Source organism: Sinohyriopsis cumingii, chromosome 18, assembly GCF_028554795.1.
Source record: "Sinohyriopsis cumingii isolate HCF-2022 chromosome 18, ASM2855479v2, whole genome shotgun sequence".
NCBI lineage: Eukaryota > Metazoa > Mollusca > Bivalvia > Unionida > Unionidae > Sinohyriopsis > Sinohyriopsis cumingii.
This window is the reverse complement of record NC_142978.1, coordinates 65257441-65280783: the sequence shown is the minus strand read 5'-3', so window position 1 is coordinate 65280783 and position 23343 is coordinate 65257441. Positions and strand designations below refer to the sequence as shown.

Below are 23343 nucleotides of genomic sequence, written 5' to 3'. Positions count from 1 at the left end.
AAAACAAAATGGAAATTAGTATAACCATTTTTTAATGCTTGCTATCTTCAAGACTGAAAAGGAACACCACTTAGGTTCCATCAGAATATGTTTTTAACGAATATAAAGTTTATGAAGACAGCTTTGAATATGTGTTTATACTGTGATGGTATTACACCATCTATAACAAATATAATCGATAAAAGGCTTTGGATGTTTATATATGGGACTGTAAATCTCTTAAATTAATTGATTAACCGTAATCGTTCTGGGTATGATTCATTTCTATTCAAAAAGATGCTAGTCAGGAACGGTCCCTATCGTGACGTCCACCGTAGTACCCAACAATGATGAAATGTTTATTTCTTTAGGACATAATATATAGCAGGCAATTTAAAAAAGATGTAAATGAGATTCATGTAGGAGATCAATAATATGTTTCTATAGGTTTCCTTTCGCGGTATTTCTGTAGTGAAACTTGATAGAAGTTTTAATGACGATAACTTCATAGAACCCTAAAAGTATTTAAAGTGATATGTTGTGAACCTAATTCCAGATCTGAAAGATTTCGATCAGTTTTTTAAATTATGAGAGCGCGCGCGCACACACACACACACACACACACACACACACACATATATATATATATATATATATATATATATATATATATATATATATATATATATATATATATATATATATATATATATATATATATATATATAATTGAAAAATGTTTGAAATCTTTCAGATCTCGAATCAGCGAACCGACCTCCCGATACGTTAAAGATATGATGATGCAAACATTTTAACATAAGTACTTAAATGATTCACTCGATTTGTATGGAAATATTCACTCCTATTGTGCAATACGTTACGATTAAGGAATTACGGTATGTTTGTATCCATATTAGTAAACCACACTCTGTTCATCATTTCAGTGCAATAGGGGTAGCACATTACACTAGTTTAAAGCTAGCTGTTGTCAAACGAAATCTAATAACTGATTGCTCCATATGATTGAATCAAGAATAAGACAAGGAATTAGAATGATATGATATGATGTATATATATATATATATATATATATATATATATATATATATATATATATATATATATATATGCAAACAATTACATAAAGTAAAAAGCATTAAGTATGTACCTAGAGATGAAAACTTGCACAGTAAATCAACAGCCCAACCAATGCTCACATGACATTGTGTTACGAAATGATCATATCTAAACAATTGAACCTGACTTAATGTATTGGAAAGATGATAATAAATAATCTGATGGAAATCTATAAACAGATTTAAAAGTTCATGTACACCTCTCCATCGATAATAACTCGCTCGCACAAGAGATCTAAACCTATTTACCATTTCATAAACGAGGGTGAGTGTTACCGAAAAAGATCTGAAAAATGTTAAGGAAGGGATGGAAATTGAAAGTGTGGAGGCGGCTAAGCGTTTGAATAGTCGTTTAATAATAACATTGGGAATAATGGTCATTAAGAGAACATTTTCTAATTAACTTATTCATTTTTCTGTACAAATGACATTTACTTTAAAATAACGAATTTGTGAAAGATCGTTCAAACCGTTACTTCAGACGGTTTCAACACAACCATTGTGAAGAATCGAAAACAAAGTGTATACCATCATATATTTTGCATGTAACTTTAGATTCATTCAAGTGTTAATGTAGATACAGATTAATGAAGATCTTGTATTTGAGAAAAGAGCGTCCGTTATTTAAACAACAACCTCGAAACCATTTTTAAAGACCAATTAAGTAATGTTGTTGCTGTCTTAGAAAAATACCAATGCTATTATTTCTTTGCAATATAATGTGAACATTTTTTGCTTAGCATTTAATATATCTCTGAGTGTTAAATCGGGAATTTAAATTTCACTACAAATTTTGGAGCCCGCTTTTCTACAGCAAATTCTATCAGCTATGCTAAGTTTTTCATGCACCTAGTGCGCATTTTGTTTGGTTCCTATGCTGTTGATTACATTTGTGGGCGTGTATAATGCACTACTTAAAATGATCTCAGTTCTCAATTAGTCAAATGAATTAGCTGAATTAACAAACGAGCATCATTGCTAACTAATGATATTTAGACTGGAACTGCATGCTTTGTAACCTATTTTAAACACATACGTTGATATGATATGAAAGATTAATAATATTAATATTAATACAATGCGGGTATTCTTTATCCCGATTGTATCAATGCAACCAAATGAAACTCGTTACTTAATTTGATTCTGAGAGAAACGCTCACCGACATCGCAATGAGGGTCTATTGACACGCTTTATGTTTGAATACAAGTAAAGGAAGGGACACAAAATTTATAATATATACATAGAAACCGACTTTCATTGTAGACTGAAACGTGCATATCACCTGATAAAATTGTTATGCCTGGCAACGGAATCTTAACGTGCTGCCAGTAGAAGATATTACTAACCAGTATCAAAGTGTTCTCGTATATCGTTCTTTACAGTGTGTTATTAGTTGTTCTAAATGTGCTATGAATTGTTCTAAAGTCATACTTTAGAAACTTGTATGACCCTTTATAAAATGTTGCGAATTGTTTATGAAACTCATTCATGTCAAGGGAATAACCTTCGTTTTCGACTGGAAAACGAACAATGCATCAAGCTTTCATTTACTACTTTCAATTACGAGTTTATTATTGTTCAAAATTTTGGGACCCATATTTGTTTTTTATGGGTGTATTTTCTAAGAAAATGTGGAATCTGCATCTCCCTTTACACTATAGGCGAGCCTATCTTTATTTGGGCACTCTATAGCGAAGATGAGAAAATTGTGAAGTTGTTCACGATTCAGTTAAATACTATTACTACTTCTCAATGATGCTAATAATATTAATAATAAAATATTAATGATGATATTGATAATAATGACTTCCAAAATATTTTCCATTCACTTGTAAAGGTGTTAAAATTACTTAATATATACTAATTGTTTTCCATTAACATTCCATTCTTAGAATCGTGCAATGAACTCTCATTTAGCGGACGCCGGGTCCTTTGATTTACTAGATTTGTTTGTAGATCAACGAAATAGAGCTGACTGAGTCGTTTGAAAGTATGTATGATAGAACTGACGATGTGAATGAATCCATTTCGTCACAAAAACAACTTTGAGCCAAGCGCGCTACTGAATGTAATATGCGCTATATTATTACATATCATTTACATAAAAGCAATATCAATGCAAGCAGTAAATTTGGAAACAAATACGACTGAAGAAGATGATATATGGTAGCAAAATATGACAAAGTAGCCAATTTTCCGCCGGTTCAGGTTCTACCGAAACAGCATCTGGAGACTTTACAAAATGGTGGATGACAACCGCCTCAATAATGTGATGGCGATACATTTTCAAAGAATGAACCTATTTCAAATAAGATAAATAAATGAATCAAGAAACGAAAACTTAAACACATTTCGGAAAATTTGATAAATTAATCATTGAATGAATTTGAAGAAAATAAAGATATATGGATGTAAAAAATAACGTTAGAAATCTGTTAAAAATGTTTGTACCTGCACATACCAGCACATTTCTTCAGAATCAAATAAATCAATGAAAGTTAAAACGTATAAGAAGGCAAAGTAATTTACAAATGAAAAAGTAGAGGACAAAGCAAATCTGGCAATTAAAAGTATACTCTATAAACGAATTTAAATGAAAAACTTTTTTTATTTATCAGATAAATTATTTATAATTTCCGGTTTTAAGCTAGAACACAAGGAGTTAATCAGCTGGGATCTCTGGTTGAATTGGCTTCAGAACGGTCAAAACTCAGTTATTCAGTAACGAAAACTACGGTGACAACCCTATGGAAAGCTTGGGTCCCTCAAACAAAGAGTATGTAAGTAACAGGGAATATAAATATGTAATCTATAGATGGTATTAGCCAAGGCAAAAATATATTTACCTTTCTGAATCTTGACTCTCCGCAAAGTAGACGTTCTTAGTAATTTCTTCTTATTAGAAATATATGGTTTCCAAAAACTATATCCACAGCGAAATTAAAATGAAAACTAGACCCACGCTCTCGAATAAATCGTATCAAAAGCAGACTTTACTGTTGTAATAAACAAAATATATTTGATATTCATTAATAAACCTATTTAATAGCCTATTCCTGAGAATATCATTTCAGCTTCGTACGCTTACTAGCTTACGAGTCCAAAGTCAGAACAGAAATATATGTGCAACTTGCTGTCAAGACCAGTCCCTCCAGCCATGAAACATTGTCCATAATTGAAGCTTGTATATTGAATTTTGGTTATTACTTACTTTTTGTACATATACTGTCTAAAAATTTAAAGATTTGAAACGGTGATACTTAGTGAAACAATCACAAGTAACAGATTTAAGGAAATATTCATGAATAGGGAACTTTTGCATTTATACAATAGATGTCCGATCATTATCCAATATGGTCACAATTGTTACCCTCCAAAAATGGACTGAACATCATTTTATAAAGGTTCTGCCTACATGCTGTTATCAATAAAGCCCTCCTATCATAATACCTTCTGTAATCCGCAAATCTGATTCACTTAGGGACACTGTTGACAGAAACGGACAATGTTGAAATAAACATATCTTGTCTTATCTACCAATGATACTCATGTTTGATATACAGTACCATGCTTTTCGATCCATATCATCAGTGATCTCAAACTTTGTATCTAGAAGGCAATGATCAAGCACGAGAATGTAATTCTCCCTTGTAATTTATTGTACCCATAACGATGTATCAAGTAGAGATACCAACGTCTGCTAATATTCGCATAAAATGCTTTATTTAAATTTATGTCACAGTCTGCTTACACTTGAGTTGCAAACAGTGCAATATAAGTTGCGGTACTTGATTGACGTGTCATCTGAACAATCGAACAAGTCCTGGACTCTGTGGATTCCCCAACCACTCTTTTTCTTGGCTCTGGTGTATACGTTTCCAATATTATATTAATTATGCTGTGGCTCGTCCTTGGAAAACGTGACTGCCAGAAAAAGTGGGCCACACATATACAGTTGTTTCATGACGACGACATGAGAGGTCTTGGTCAATAGTGAATACTCAGAACACGTTTTCATTTCGACTAGAGTGAAGCAGGGCTGTGTGCTCTCTCTGCTTTACAGCCTCTTCTTCACCGGAGTAATTCTTAATGCAGTGAAGGAACTAGACATTTGAGTCTGCATCAAGTATCGCCTTAAAGGATTCCTGTTTAATAGCTCTCTGAAAGAACAAAGACACTGGACATACTACGTTTCGAAGCTCTGATTGCAGATGATGGTGCGCTTGTGACATACAGGGGTAACCACCTATAGACCATTGTGAATAAATTCTCTGAGGCATCCAGGCTGTTTGGTCTGACAATAAACCTGGATAAAACAGAGATAATCCTTCAGCCAGCTTCTGACACAAACCTTCCACAGCCCACCATCACGATCGAAGCAGACAGTCGAGGAACGCGGAGAGCTTTACATACCTGGGAAACACAATGTCTTCAGCTGGGTTGCTGGACAATAACATTACAGCCAGGATCCGGAAAGCAAACCAAGCCCTAGGAAGGTTCGTGTCAGAGTCCAGCAGCAAAACGACATTCAGATGCCTACCAAGATCAAGGTTTATTAAGCTGTCGTCCTTACCTCCCTTCGTCTATATCTGTGAAACCTGGACTTATACTGCAGGCATGTGAATCAGCTCGTGCAATTCCATATGCGCTCACAACGGTCAATCATGCACATCTTGCCGATAAAGGGTGACCAACTTAGAAGTCTTCAAAAAGAACACGTGTTCCTACCAATGAGTCAGTGCTGCTGAAATCCCAGCTCAGTTGGTCTGACCATGTCATTCGGATGGAGAAGACCAGAATACCGAGACAGCTCTTCTATGGTGAACTCAAGCAGGGAAAGCAGAAACAATATCGCACCGGGAAAAGGTACAAAAAAACCTTATGTGTAACCTGAAATTGAGCGAAACCAAACCCATCGGACTGGAAGCCTCGGACAACGATCGGTCTTTATGGCGCACGCTCATCACAAAGGCTGTTGAACCAGAGAAGGATTTCTGCGGCCAACGATTCACAGTTTTGAGAGACAATTGGAACATCGCAGCATCCCCGATATTATGTCTACACATTTTGCATGCACAGTCGGTAGCATCCCATCATCTATATTCTTTTTCGATACTATTTGTTTCAAAATGACTTCTTTGGTGGACATTAGATTCCGGATTGGTGCCATTTCCATTTAGAGCCAATTAGACATCTATATAAATCTTTTGCTGAAAATCTCATGTCAGTATGACCACCCATTCAGAGGGAGTAGTGACAGAAAAGTTGTTAAGACAGTGTGTGATTAGCACCATTTTCACAAGAACCAACTAGGTTTCATAAGATTATTTTAGTGAAAACTCCTCGCTGATATGACCATTCATTTAGCAAAAGCAGTGATCTGTTTGTTTTATCCATAGTGAACTTCTGAGTGGCACCATGCTCATTTAGGACTTACTGAACATTATAAGATGGTTGACACTCTCAATGGCAATATGGTAATCCATTCACGAAGAGGAGGAATAAAGATATTCTCAAGTTTGCATCAGTTGCAGTCATATTGGATATGCGAATCGTATGATGTTAATTTATACTAACTATGAATAAAAAGACTTCTGGTGAAAACCCCATATCAGTATGACTATTTTGTTCATGAGGAGTAGAAATAATAACATTTTGAAGATTAATGTTTATCATATATTGTATATCAAATTAACGACGTTTTCATTTTTGGCCAATCAGAAAAACTAATTCCATGAAAACCAGGAGGAGTATTGATAGCAAGATTATCAAGATGGCTGCTGTATTTGGAGGGTCTTTCATACACGGGGGTAATTGTACAATCAATATTAATTACAACACCAGTATGTCACAAACAGGTTCACCTCGTGGAGAGACAAATAATGTAACCCTTGGGATTTCATTGTCTCGGTGCAAACCCCATGATATATGATATTAATATCTGTATAGGGAAGTAAATAAATAAAGTACTGAAAGAGGCAACATATGTTTCATTATGCAGAGAAATTGTTCCACATTATCAGTGTTAGTTTGTGTTACAACTGTTATTGTTATTTTAGATAAACGTGATATCACCAAAGCAAAAGGCGTTGATGAAATTTTCCCCCAAAATACTCAAAATATCCATTCAAGTAGTTGCCTCTCCTAGTTCGATCAAAACAAGTACTGATACGGTAATCCTCCTAACTAATCAGGGATTAGCTCACATGTTTAAACATGATGATAGATCGTCCGCAACAAATTATTGAGGGGCCCCGAGTGGCCGAGTGGTCTAAAGCGTAGGTTCGAGTCTCGGATTTGGCCAATATGGGTATGTGAGAAAGCTTGCCAGTAGCTTCTCGAGTGTCGGTGGTTCTTTCCGGGCATTTCCCGGGTTCTTCCTCCACCATTAATACTGGCCGCCATGTATAGCCTATCTTGGGCTGAAAAATGGCGTTAAACCCTACAATAACAACAATAACAACAACAAATTATTGATCAATATTATTGATATTAACCTTATGATAACATTTTGAAAAGACATCGCCATTTGAATTGTTTAAAATATTTAAATCAATCTAGAAAATTTATCTGCACTAGTGCTATATAGATTGGACAGTTTAAAAAGTGAAGACAATTTAAGATCAGAAAAAAGGTCATTTAAACAATGTCATTAATTTAAATTCATCCAAGCTATGTTTTCCAAGGATGAACGAAATGCCGCCCCAGGCAACGTTACCTGTACTGAGGATATTAATTCAATAAGCAGAATAACTGTTCAAAGAAACATAATAATTCAGTACAGCAAGTCAACATCACAACAAACAACACTGATACAGACAAATAAATCATTATACATGATAATATTCACACATTGCGAGTGACAGTTATGATAATCCATATATTGCAACTAAGTTAAAGGAAGTGAACAAATAATATGATATAAATATATTAAATTTCTGTGAAGCTCATAATAGAGTCAATGTTGAATCGATGTGAAAACTTTGTTACTTAATGAGTCCTGTACAATATTGTATAAATTATAAAAACGAAATCAAAGAATGAGATGAATATAAGTCTATACGTTAACAGGAATGTATATGTACCGTTATGTGATTATTTGGCTCAATATAGAAACCGAGAAAAAAAAAACAGTGAGAGTATCTCATTACAGTTGTTTTGATGTAATTATCTTATAATTTTCTGCGTCACATGATGTGATTTTTACCAGACTGAAGTCATGCTAGGAAGGCTTGATAAAGAGGTTAGTTTTTAAAGCAAAAGAAAAATTCTAATACGTTGTTTGAATTACGTGTCTAAAATTTAACTTAACTTAAACGTATGCAAATTAACTGCACATGAGTGTGAAATAATTAATGATCACACATTAATGATCACACAACACTGGATGAAGAACACAAGAATGTATATTTTTTATTATAGATTACAGAGAGGTATTCATCAGGAAAATGACTGGGTAATACTACAAGTCAAATGTCATATGACAGAACAGAATTTTTTTATTTTAAGACTTCGGTAAAAAAATAATCTTTTATCGACGTTTGAATCTCAGACCGCTCTGGTGGTCTAGTGGTTAGAGCGTCCGCCTAGGGGATCGAACCCCGGCCGAGTCATATCACAGACATAAAAATAGTACTAACAGCTGCCTCGCTAGGTGCTCTGCATTAAGACGTTAGTGTTAGGACTGGTCGGCCAGGTGTCAGGATAATATGACGGGGTGGGACACGATGATACATGTCTGCAGCATGATGTCCCAGTGCTAGACATCACTATATACTGCCACACTGCAGACATTGTAGCGATATGACTGAAAAATTGATAAAGCTACGTTAAAAAATCCAAATCACATACACACACACACATTTTAATCAGAATTAAGGCTGAATTTGGAGATTTGGGGTTCTTTAAGTCCCTTGTAAGAATTTTATTTTATTGTCTGAGATAATATGAAAAATCCAAAGAGGAAACATTGTATTATGCTATTCCTCATAATTTTGCAGAGAGATAAACTTGTTCAGAAAAGAATAAACAAGCCCCGTCCCACAATCCATAATATTCACAACTGCCACAACTGACTGATGTGTAGATGACGATTCAAGCTTCCAAAATTACAAACCTCTCTGAATAATTTTGAGAAGTGCGCTTCCTCCGTCTCTTAGGTACTTCTCGAACGAGGAGCCTCCCTGTAAAATTTACGAAAGCGAACAGTTTGAATCAGGAAAGATGATGCAATAACGCATATACGTTACATACATATACGAAATAATTTGCATATGAGCACATAAAATAGTTCTGACTGTGAATAGAAAATAAAACAGTTCCCATTGGATAGTGTTATTGAAGACAAATATTTATTTCAAAAGAATGGATTAATGATACATTTAAATATTTAGTTATAGTGGATATTTTGTTCATATAGTTTATCCTGCATTCAGTGACTTTATGATTTGTGTCTTATTAGAACTTTACTTATGTATTTATTATGTATCTCACAAACAACAAATTGCCAAAAATATAATTCTAGGCATATTTCATGAATATTTAGTTTAGTTTCTTTCGTTCCTTATTGTTTCTATATCCTGTTCTTATCTTGCTATTTCAAAGACAAGTTATCAGAAAACGCGTTTGTCATATGAACAAGGCACATTTTTAACAAAGTTGGTGTAAACGAATGAGATGTTCTACCATGTATTTGCATCACATATCAGATGTCAACTCATATCTATCATCCGTCCATTAGATGCACGAAAATATCATTATGGCAGAACTGAAACAATTGGTACAGATAAATTCTCAATATAGGTCGGTCAAGTGTTGCTCCATCAAATTATAGAAACATATTCCACGAACTGGACAGTCAAAAATATAAAGCCAAAACAGAAAATAACAGCGTAAGCACATACATTTAGTGTAACGAATGTAACAAAATACAGTTGTAAATAGGTACTTCCACTAACCATATCTAAATGCCTTATATTATTTCTCTAATTTTCCCCGTAAGAAATGATCCGCAGCCTGCCATATCTTTATATGTATTATATCAAATACACCACCATTCTTGAATAAACAAATTTCATTATTTCCTGTATTACATTTTCACTTGCATGCTTTCCTAATTAATGTTTAATAGACTATATAAAGCTAATATAAATGAAAAGGATTTTTAATCTATCTAAGTGATGCGCATATGCAATTCTTAATAGGGTATTCTTAAGCAAAACCTTATCAATGAAAATTGCAGTTACATGACTACAATCAAAACCATCTTAAGAAACGAAAGGTACAACGAACTTTGACTTGCTGCTGGCCTACGTAAAGTCATACAGAATGCTGGCACAGCTTAATCTTAACATTCATTCTATAACCAAACCGTGCATTATTTTGAGGAAGCTATGATCCTCTGAGTTATATAAAAAAGAGCAAACCGTGAGGGAAAGAGAGAGAGAGTTACCTCTTGTATCATTTTTATTTCAGTTTTCATTTTATCTATTTCTTTCTTTAGTACTTCTTGCTGTTCGAGTAGAGTCATGTTTTTGTCACATAGTCTGTGGTTTTCTATTTCTATTTGCTGAAGCCTTCTTTCTTTTTCTTTAATACTGTTCTTTTTCTCTTCTAAAACTTTGTCTTTCATTTTGCTTTTATGCAGTTGTAAATTCTCGGATTCAGCCAGTAACTGTTTTGTGTCCTTTTCCGGCCCTCCATTCTAAAACAAATCATATTCCATTGGAGTAGAAACGCATGCAGGTCTAGTTTGCTGGCCTAGCTTTAACATGTACATTACTTGTCAAGAATTGTATATCACATGACTCTGTGCACCAGGTATCGAAATTAAGTATTTCTCTTATAATAAAGTAATATAGTAAGTAAAGCATGCATAACTCTTTTCTAATCAGCAATCTTAAGTAATTCCCATTACACTGGTCTAGAATTTAGTAGAAATCGTCTGCTTCAGATATAAAATGTACTTTTTATTATACATTTTGATGTTCCGAACTCAAATGTGACAATTAAAACAACTGACTGGCTACTGTTTCCAAGATATGTAAGTTTTTACATTTTGAGACTATGTATATTGAGTAGACAATATTTCACCTGTCCTGTTTATGTAACACTTTAAAAAAACAGCAAAAGGGTTACATAAATTAAGTTTATGATAAAACAAAAGGCAAGAAACTATTATGTATACAAGTACATAATTTAGTCCTTATTCAGTGTCTACTCGGCGCTTCTTAGCTTGTATCTTGTATTCATTAAATGGAGCATCTCCTGACACTGTCCAGTAATAGTCTACAAGCATTGATGGGCTCCACTTGCTCTGATGGCGTTTTTCCATTGTTGCAATGTCCTGGTGAAATTGATCTCCGTTTTCGTCGCATACTGTTCCACAGTGGACAAAATCTAGACGAGAGTGCAAAAAATGTATCTTTAATAACACGTTGCAACAAGGCATTGGTATGCATTGAGGAGGTTTTCCAGCAACTCCTTCTAGTTGTCTGCCTTGATGTTTCCGAGAAAATATGTTGTCACTAACTAGAAGGCTTTCCATTCGGTATTTTCACTGCTACGCAGTGCATGTTCAAATGCATCATTTCGAAGACGTTCATGCATGTGAGGAACAAGAAAGACACTTTCCTTTATCTTAGCTTCACTTAACCTTGGAAATGATCCACGGAAGTACTTGAAAGCTGCTTGTGTTTTGCCCATGGCCTTGACAAAGTTCTTTATCAGACCCAGCTTGATGTGCAGGAATGGTAACAAAATCTTCCTTGATTCAACAAGTGGTGGATGCTAAATAGTTTTCCTCCAAGGCTCCAATGACTGTCAGAGTGGCCAGTCTCTCTTGATATAGTGGGAATCTCTCGCTTTACTATCCCTTTCGCAGAGAAAATAGCAGTTGTGTATCTAGTCTGCAGATGAAGCAAGAGATCAAGAATCTTCAAATCGCCAAATAGCTGCCACTGATGTTGGTCATAGTTTATGCACCTCAACAGTTGTTTCATGTTTTCATAAATTTTCTTCATATAGACTCTATGACCAAGTGGCATAGATGACCAAACATTGCCTTACTGCATCAAAACAGATTTAAGACTCATCTTGGATGAATCAGTGAACAGTCTCCCCTCCTCTGAATCATGAACGGCATTGAGGGCTGCAATTACACCATCGATGTTGTTTTGATGTTTTGGGTATGATTGAATAGAGTTTTGGAATATAGATATTTGCATTAAATATTTCATATCATTAAATAATTATTAAAAAATAATTTAAAAATGAATGAAATATATGAATTTAATACACCATTATATTACCGATATGGACCTTCATTTATCATACAATCACTAATTAATGAAATCCTTTTGTATAGAAAGAATAAACCTTCTAATGTCATGGGAAACAATTTTTAAGATGAACAAGTATCCTGATCCTGAAGACAATGAAAATAATCTGGCAGTTACAGTTTCTCAAATGAAACGTGGAAGGTTTATTTAGCTGTGACTCAAGTTCTGTGTACATCATGTCGGTGTGCGGCACTGTAACATTCAAACTGAGTGCGATTTTTAAAAAGAGGGAAAGTATGTCAAATTAGACAAATCATACATTATTGAAAATTCGCTGTACTTAAAATGTAAAAGAAATGTATCGCATGTAATCCTCTGGCGCTGGATAACTTGAGTACTACAAAAGCTAGAGAAAACCAAGATGTTCGACAAGGACCACTTTAGTCAAACAGTGTTATAGCGGGAACGATATGTCTGTGGGTGCGAAGGTGGTTAGAGAGGCCGATGTTCACCCTAAACATTATGTGGCAGTGTGGACAGAGTATGGCAACAGCGCAGATCGTGGGGTTACTGGCTCGGAACGTCCTGGCCCATCTCCATTGTTCTGATGTGGCTGTCCTCTTGGCCTCACAAGCGTCACCACTTTTACCGATGAAGGAGCGCCACATGCCTCTGTCCTGGGCAGTCAGCCGCTCCGGTGGCCTAGTGGTTAGAGTAACCGCCTTGGATGCGGGAGGTCATGGGTTCGATCCCCAGCGAGTCATACCATAGACTTATAAAAATGGTGCTAACAGCTGCCTCGCTTTGCGCTCCACATTAAGAGGGTAGTGTTAGTACTGGTCGGCCTGGTGTCAGAATAATGTGAGTGGGTGGGACATCATGCTACATGTCTGCGGCATGATGTCCCAGTGCTAGACATCACTATAAACTGCCACACTGAAAACAGCATAGCGATATGACTGAAAAATTGTTAAAGCCACGTTAAAAATCCAAATCACACACACACACACACACACACACACACACATACACACACACACACATACACACTGTCCTATACAGTCTATCCCCAGGTGTTATAGCTAATGCCACAATTCTTCAATGGTCTCTTCAGAGTGTTCTTGTGTCGTTTTCTCTGTCCTCCTTTCTCTCGTATTCCTTGGTCAAGCTTGCCATTAAATAATGTTTTGAAGCCGATGTTCTAAAATGAGAACGACATGGCCTGCCCATCGCAACTGTGACTGCATCAGGATGGAGTAGATACTGGGCAGGCTTGCTTGGACAATGACCCCAGTATCCAGGATCTTGTCTTGTCATTTGATGTTAAGGAGTTTTCTGAGGCAAGTTGAGTGGAAGTGGTTCAACCTCTTAGGATGGCGCTGGAACACTGCCCAGGTTTCGCAGCCGTTTAATAACGTAGTACTATCGTTCTGTGGCGGGTGAGAGGAACGTTCTTCATCTATTTATTTATTTATTTTCCAGGTCAAATTTCGTCTCGTCTCTCAGTGGATTAATGACACGAAGAATGCTTTGCTCGCGAATTTTGAGAAAATAAATCATATACCTATCGATTTCATGCAGGTATATCTTGATGAAAAGTCATTCAAGTTTGGTAGGCCGGCTAGTAAGCGGCTACCCTATGCCGACACCAAATGGTATCGACGAATACCAACTTTTCGATAGGCAGTGGACTCTGCACCCAAACATAAATGTCCAAATATCATAAATGGGTTGGCAAGAGGCAGAGGAAACTTGGACTAACGAGTGGGTTCATGTTTCTATAACAAGGCGAACCACTACTATTACTACTACTACTACTAATAATAATAATAGGAATAATAATAATAATAAAGGCAATAAAATCATAAATAATGTGATTACTTGGGTAGATATTAGTACAAAAGTGATGACTGGCTGTAAATTTGATAAGACTTCAGGAGCTCTTTCTGTATCCTCTTTTTAAGGTGCCCCTTTTGCTCTCCAAATCTCTTTTCAAAGGTTGCAGGATTAGAAATTATGCCTGTGGTTGAAACGCACATATCGTGAAGAGATTTCTTTTTATTACGTGCTAGGGACGGCAGCTGGTAGGGAATTTATACTGGTGAAGTGAAAGTCAGTATGTTTAGAGTATAGGTCAGTTTCTAAGTTCCCGTACAAAGAGTACATTCAGTATCCAAAAAGATAATGGACCTGTTCGACGACTCCGACGTAAATTGAATCGTAAGGTGAAAGTTACTTGCGAATTAAAACATATCTTGAGATTTCTCCTGTTGCGACCCATTTCAATTCTGTGTCTCTAAGGAATCTACACAAGCTTAGTAATCGACATGGTGCTTCGTTAAGAAGCTTTTGCCCTTGTCTTCCGATGATAATAATGGTATGCAAAGGTGCAATTATAGTGCCCGTTGCAGTCCCATCAATGCATATGAAATGTTTGATGTTGAATACAAAATTGTTAAACTTGAGAACATGTGTTAAAAGTTTGGGAAAATATAATTTTGGAGGGGATGAATTAGGTCAAATATTACCTGATTTCTCGTAGGATGTGAGACCTTCCTCGTGTGCGATGTTGGTATATGATCTCGCTCTCCCTCTCTCTCTCTCTCTATCTCTCTTTCTTTCTGTATATATATATATATATATATATATATATATATATATATATATATATATATATATATATATATATATATATATGGACATAAAGACATATGGATAGATATTGGTCTTTGCTCTGCAATGTGATGTCATATTTGACAACCTCTCAAACCGTTTCTCTCAAAAGGTTTCAAAGCATAACATTTTTTTTCTAGTATATGATATTAGAGCCAATGATAAAACCTTTATAGCAACCATATGTTGACATGCAAAATATACACAGTGATTGACCAAGAACCACCCAAGAGGTTTTCCAAATAACTCTACAGTATCAACGATGTATGCATTTACCCGATAACAGAATTTGTTTTTCAAGGTTGAAAGTATTATCAGTAGTGGAGATGAAGAGGACTGGTATCCACACACAATCCAAATACATAGGGATCTATATGATGTACCTATGTTTACCCGAGTGTATGGATTATTTGAAAAGGAAAATCATCAAAGATCAATAATTGGAATGGTCAATAATCTAACATTTCCCTGTGGAGACTTGCATCTGGGGTACAATAAACAGTTGACATTGTTTTTTGGAGAAAGTATACTCTAGATGGGGAATGGAAAAACTGTTGCATATAACCAGACTACATTGAACGCATTATATCATCAATCATTTTTATTTGAATACTCATCAAAAGTACATAATATTTATACTTCTTAGATAAAACCATTTTCACCTTGTTATTCTTTAGTAATAAACTTACCCCGCACTTTGTTTCTCCATGGTTCTGTTTCCACTTACTGAAAATCTCTTTGTACCTTTCTTCGACTTTCTCCTGCAACATTTGACGATACAATTAAAGTTGCACTTCAAACAGTCAAGCACATTATGAACTGCGTTTTGTATTAAACAATATACTGAAATGAACAATGAATGACCTTTAAATAAACTATGTTTCTTCGAGAATATTTATGAGATCATATTAACGCTATGGATATATGCCTACTACTTCTAATCGCCTGCGAGCAATGTTGGCCGGTTAAGCTACTGTGACACATAAATGGAAAAGGTATATTGATTTGTCACCATTCCTTAAAACCCGCCATTTTCTCTCATTAGCTTTCAGAGAGGAGGGTCTTTTTGCTCCTGAGATTCTCTCCACAATGGAGGGTTTAAATTGTTTCTTCCACAACGCTATCATAATAAAAGTGAAGAATAAAGTGTTCCTATTAGGGGTAGAACACTTGCTACCGTGGTTGCTTAATAAGATTTGGCCTGGCCTGAATCTTCCTTGGTAGATCTACCGCCAGATAAAATAGGTTTTTGAAAGAGGACTTGTCGCAAACTAATCTGTCATCGGGCGCCCTCAAAGTGCAATGTCCGAAGTAAGTCTGATTGGTGGAGAGACCATTCTGTGTGAACGACTTCGCCCCTCCTGGATACAGTGTTTGACAGGATATTAAGTCTGACATGAATATGTAGGATACGTACATTGATGCCCAGTTCGTAGCTAAAACGAAGAAATTGCTAGATCAGAATACATGGGTCAAGTGATTTGGTACCCCCTTGTTTGAGGAGATAGTTCAGAACTATACAGTTATTCGACATAATGAGGGCCGTCTTTCTTGAGACGATCCTTCCAAAATTGGAAGACGTTGATGGTAGCTTTCGTTTCTAGGAGGTTAATGTGGAGGGGTCTATCAACTGCCTCTCTATTTTTGCAGACAGTAGGGAAGTCCGGCATCAGGTGGGTACCCCAACTGTTTGTGCTAAATACAGTCATTTCTGCTTGGAGCTTATCCAGAAAGACCCCCGCCATAAGCCAAGTCTGGCCACGCAGTTGACCCAGGAATGATAGTACAGCGAGTGTGGTCATGACTTGTTGATCGGAGGTACCGTAGAATAGGAGCCAATGAGATAGCAATATCATCTGTAAGAGGCACATACAAAGAAGGCCTGGATGAATCAAGTTCGCTGCCACATTGAATAATCCGGAGAGTTGCCTGAATTCTCGTGCAGAAATTCAAGTCTTGACAGAAACAAACTCGACCAGTTCTAGGATCCGTTTAAAGCGATCGCGTAAAAGCCGTACCAGACTAAGGTTTGTGAGACTAATAGAATCAATGTTAGTGTTTACACCGGGATAATGAAATCCCTATCAAGGGGTTACATTATTAGTGTCAACACGAAGCTCTAACATGTCAATGGAGGTCATTATGAGCCTTGAAGGCAGATAAACTTGGATTGTCGCCTTGACGGTAATTATATCTCCTAGTCTGATTAGACTGTTATCTCATGATATTGGGCTGGAATTTTGACTTAACTTGACTGTAAACATCCCTGTTTCCTTTACCGTCTATTATCTTTCTTTTGTGTCTGTGACGGAGTGCTCCGAAATGTCGGCTCTGTTTGGGCGGAAAGTTGGAGGGGAAGTTCCTGAGCTGCCTGCGTCCGAACTTCTTCAATATGCCCACCAAAGAGTGAAGGTGATCCAAACGGTAAACAACAGTGTGGAGTAAGAGACGTATAAAGTGGACACGTGTCAAGTCTGATCAAGCCCATATTGGCGGAAGCCGTCAATGCATTTGCCATAGAGCGATGGGTTCTATATCGATTACCCAAGCAATTCTGGCTTTCGCCTCTCAGCGGTGGCCATTGCCTGATTTTTCTCCCAATCGAAAAATGGCTTATGATGCTAATTTAAGCATAGATTAAGTGGCAACGGCATTCCTAACAAGCTTGGTAGTAATAGCAAGCATATTTTAATCCACTTTATATAACTTTGGTAGGGACACGTGTACCGTCGACTCTTATAGTGCCATAACGTTTGTGTCTTGAACCAATGGCATGAAAATTGTCACTTGTACTCTGCTCTCTATAAAGAAATCATACGCTTTATCCGGATCACTAAGGCGACCCGACGGACGGCCATTAATCAGTTTTATCTTGCTAGTCTGAGAACGTTTTCGCGTCGTCTAAGTCTTCCCACTCGCTTGGATAAAAGAGACTGATCCATTGTAAACAATAGTGAATAGTATGGATCAAGAAAAGAACTGCTGGACCATCCGGCTGGTAGCTCATAGGGAATCAAATCTGAAGTGCGGCTAGACGGTATGGATCGAGATCGGGATGGCTGGACGGTATGGTAGGCAGCCGAGACGTATCTAAGCTGAGGTGTGGCTAGACGGCTCGGCTCATTGAAATCAACTTAATTCCTCTATCTTTTCACCGAATAGTCATTGCAATCCTTTCGAAATGGGTCTTATTGCCTTATTCGCCTCAGTCCGTCTGTTATGTGTCTCGCATATAGGGACGGCTGGTTTGCCGTGCGTAAAGTTGGTATGATAGCGGCTATATAAAATCCGGCCCTGTATTAAATGTTACCGGCATCGCTAAGTGCTTGGAACGACAGATGTATTTTCCACTGAAATGTCCATTACAAAAGAAGAATATGTTATAAAAAGGGCGGCAAGAAGGACGGATCCATCACTAAGATCCCCGTAGATGACAGATGGTTGGTCTGATCTGGACGGCTGGTCGGCGAAGACATATCCGGTATAGGATCTGATCGATCCGGTAAAAACCTCATGCGTCCTGACTTACAAGCTCTAAGACCATACTCGGTCACGGTTGGGAACTTACGCCACGTAGATTGCCAAAAGAATGGGGCTTTCACTTCCTCATTGTAACATAATTACTTGTAGGAATTGTTAAAGTTGCGTCGTCGTCACTCTCTTTCTTTGTCTTGAACTTGTTGCATAATTAAAGTTCGTCGACATGTTTCATTGAAACGACAAGACAAAACAAAACACAAAACAAATATATAATTATGTAATATCATAAAGCGCACCTATTGCATGGTATTCTTGCTTGTCCTCCTCCGCCTTGAACTTGCTGAATTATTTACACTTATTGACAAGTTGACTGAAACAAGGTAAAACAAAACACCACAAAATATGTCAACAAACAAATACCATATAATGTACACACTCCATGGTACTGGCGAAATACATATTTGTTCAATCAAAGAACGATACGTGAGTGTCTTCCTTAGCCTTGCAATTGTTGCATTTATTACCCTTCGTCTACAGGTTTCACAGAAACGAAGTGATAAAACAAAACATTAGAAAGTTCCATAAATTAACAAATACCAAATACACTGCATGGCCTCTTTAGCCAATAATTTGCTGCATTTATTACACTTCATAGACATGTTTTACTGAAATGACGACATAAAACTAGACATAACAAAATATATAAATTAACAACGAAGATTGTTAATAAGACGCCAAAGCAACACCTGTTACTTGGCTGAGCGAGCAATAGGCAGTGTTCGTGAACCCGTAAATAACAACATGCATAAACGAGAGCATGTTGTATTATGCTATCTAAAATTTGCAAAGTCTGAAAATGTGCTAAATTTTCACGAAACACAGAAAGTAATATGTATCACCTGCTTAAGAATTAATATTAATCCAAATAAATCTTAAATCCTGTATGAATCGTTCGAATTTAACATATACTTGCATTTGGTTTCACAACAGGTGCCAAGTACGATGTTGCTCTACGGGAGCAAACATTAAAATCTAGCGACAACTGGCGGTGGCATGTGGAGAAAATGGGCAAGAGTTATTGCTCTTTGTCTATATGAAATAGACGAAAAAGGCTACTTTCGTATTTTTAGTAAGGCTGGATTCTGGAGGTAGTAGGATTCTATTACTAACATTCATGAGATAGGGGTAGGTATTTGAAGAATAATAGTAAAGTGTGTAACCACAACAAATATCGGTTTAGATACAAAAAAAGAATAGCAGATTAAATACATGATCTCTGAAACTGTGATTCTTTATCACTGAATAAGAATGCTGATTGTATTCGTAATGACCGTACGATCTGTAACTGCTAATTAGAAGAGACTGATTTAATTTTTGAAAGGGGTTTTTAGTTCAAAACTGCCTAACGAATTTCATACGCTTTTAACCATTTCCCTGCAATTACATTATGTTTAAGTTTGCTTACCAAACCTAAAGTAGACACAGTATTACAGTCTAACATTGTGACTACTCGGATATATAAACTACAGATAGTTAAAAACTAACCATATTCAGTTGTTAATATATATATATATATATATATATATATATATATATATATATATATATATATATATATATATTCTTTTTTAAGTAGATATAAATGAATAATAACACTGTGACTGATTTCTTTAGATACCAAAATAATATTCTTGGACATTTATATGTGGTGGATAAAATGTTTCAAATCCGAAGAATTTATTTTTGGGGCCATCAGCGGAACTCTAAAGCTCTTGAACATTTCTGTATCGTGGATACAATATCTTAAATCAGAAGAACAAACGTTCCTTGAATTTAAGTAACCCGTTTCAAACCACTTCTTGTCCAGGTAATATTAGTAATTGTATATGCATTTATATGAATAAAATATACACACCTTAGTGTTTCTAACTCTGGCAAATAAAATTAAATAACAGAAAAACGTTGTGTAAAAATGAATTTTGAAATAGACATTGTATGAACATTTGCACATTTTATAAACAAGAAAGATCTTGTACATGTACAAAACATATTTTGTCTGACATACATGTCAGTATCGTTCAATCGTAAACTTTTCTTTGTTCTTTTGTTTAATGAACCCAAAAGGCGCTGCACAGTTCCTTGTGATGCTGCTGTAGTTTCTGAAAGGTATCTTGAAGAAGGTTGAAATATATAAGGTGGATGATCATTGTGATGGCAGTTTGTGAACAAGCATAATCATATAAACTATTTCGCTAGCATCAGTTTTGTCAATGTCAGGAGTTTTCTTTTCATACGTAGACATCAGAAATCATGTTTACATATAGACATTATGAACCAATAATATTAACTTTGTATATATGTTTTTTTTTTGTACAAAAATAAGTCTGGTCATAATTAATCACAAAAGGTAGAAGTTCCTTTAATTGTCATTCATTTATCAATTAATAATTTTAGTTTGCTCATAGTGTTCCATTCTGTAAATATTAAACTTCCATGAACAAAATAGACAAGATTTGAAAAAGACACGCGTAAAGCACCAACGTTTGCTATTCACGAAGTTTATATCTGTTTAGAGCTGTGTAACTAGAGTTTCAATTGAAATTCTTCTGATCACGAAGTGTTGCGGATGATAAAATGAAGCGTATGAAACACATGTATGTAAAGCTGGCATCAATGTGGAAATAAGTGAGTTATTGTCTTAAGCCAATTCGCATTATGACATATTGGTGTATCTATGCATAAAGTACCTTGGCGATATGGCATGCGTCATTACTAAACTTCATCACGCACATGATGCATGTTTAGGTTACACATTGTATTTTATGACAGGATGTGTTAATAGGGCCTAAGACATGCATTTTGGAAATATTTGAGACGGAAACAAACAGAAAACAGCGGAGATCCCCATTATCCAAAATGAGAAATAATATTTTTACTAATTTACTAATTTACACCGTGGAGACTTTTGAGAATAAATCAAATTTAGCGTTAAAAAGTATCGCAAATACAGGGGTATGACTTTTCACTATTGTACAATGTCAGCTCTTCCACGATCGCATTATCACAGCCTCAGCACAGTTACCGAATTGTTTTGTGACTCGGGTTAATTATCATTTGATGTCGTTATCATTCTGGAATCGTACGTCAAAGCTCTGATCTGAGACAGGAAAGTGGGACAGTACTGATGATAGGCAAAGCATTTCTCAGTATAAAAGCTTGTAGTGAAAACAAGTAACAACAAACAGCAGGAAATCAGGAATGATCTTCTTTTGCATATTTGCATTTTTTTTTCTCATCCGAACTGATACAGGGATCCTTTTATGTCAACGAAAATGAACTTGTTATACCTACGATACTAAGTCATCAATTTAAAACTGTTTCCAAGAGTGGACTATGATTGGAACTTTCTTCATTTGTGTTTTGTTGAGATCATCACCTTACAAAAGAGTTTGGTCTGGTAGACATTTCGTTAGCATTGATAGGCATGAACCATAGAATACAGTTTAGCCAGTCCTCTTTTTTTGTCATCTCTAAGGAGTAATTTCATCGAATAGCTGGAAATTACATGTCTGTAATCAGAGGAAATATTTTCTTTTATGTGCCGCGTGTGGATTTGCAAGCCTTGTTGCTCATATATATTGTATATTATATTATTGTAAGAAATTGAATTTTTCAAGATTTAATGGCTCTGTGAAACTAATTCGGCATTACACGAAATCGGTCTTCTATGACGGTTGCTGAGGCAAACAGCATATGAAGCAATAATCTGCATTAATTTAAATTACATATTACATACCAAGAGATCGATTTTTCTGTTAAACATACATGGAATCTGACTAGCAGGCACCTCAATTTGCACTGGCTACAATTAAGGGTGGATTTAGAGGTTTCTCGTGTAATTCGACCGGAAAACATGTTTTTTTCTAATAAGTAAACTATTCAATATAAAAATAAAAAAGACATTGGCCAGTGTATGCAAAATAAAGTACCTTTTTGAAGTACATCCACCTTAGTGAAAGATCCCGGGTCAGCCCGATAGTTCTTTCCAATGGAATGTTTTCAAAAATACTTTTGTGGGCTTAACGCGATTGTTCATCACATGATAGGCTACAAAAGACGAGCAGTATATCCAGTGGAGGAATAACACTGGTCTACAACTTTTTAAAGGTCGTCTGCTTCAGAGAAAAAATGTGTTATTTACTATGGATTTTGATGTGCTAAATTGAAATATGACAATTAAACAACTGATTGGCTACAGTTTCCAAGTTTTTACATTTTATGTCTATGTATATTGTGTAGATAATAAAGTTTTAATCATAGATTGTGACCCTAGGTCTTTTCATGTGTTTATGGTTGCTTTACATGATAATATTTCACCTGTCCTGTATATATAGTTTATTCCTTATTCAGTGTTCACTCGGCGGTTCCTGTCTTGTTTATTGTATTCATTAAATGGAGCATCTCTTGTCACTGTCTAGGAAATGTCTGCAAGCATTGATGGGCTCCATTTGCCCTAATAGCTTTTTTCCATGATTGCAATGTCCTGGTGAAATCGTTCGCCGAGCTCATCGCTCACTGTTGTTCGTTGGCAACAAATCTAGATGAGAGTGAAAAAAAAATGTATCTTTAGTAACATGTTGCAACCAAGGCCTTTGTATGCTTTGAGTAGGTTTTCCACCAACTCTCTGTAGTTGTCTGCTTTGTTGTTTCCGAGAAAAGTTGTTGCCACTAACTGGAAGGCTTTCCATGCCTCTTTTCCTTGCCATTTAGTGCAAGGTCAAATTCATCATCTCGT

The 23343-nt window shown here is 36.0% G+C and overlaps 1 protein-coding gene across 1 annotated transcript in view; it reads right to left on the bottom strand.

Annotated features, from left to right (window-relative positions):
- Positions 1-23343, bottom strand: part of LOC149776812 (uncharacterized) — a 37818-nt gene that overhangs the window by 12561 nt on the left and 1914 nt on the right. Inside the window, exons 2-4 of the mRNA XM_089941518.1 lie at positions 15758-15829; positions 10568-10819; positions 9233-9299 (exon numbers count right to left, since the gene is read on the bottom strand). Of these exons, the coding sequence (XP_089797644.1) occupies positions 9233-9299; positions 10568-10819; positions 15758-15829 (391 nt within the window). The remainder of the gene's footprint in view (positions 1-9232; positions 9300-10567; positions 10820-15757; positions 15830-23343) is intronic.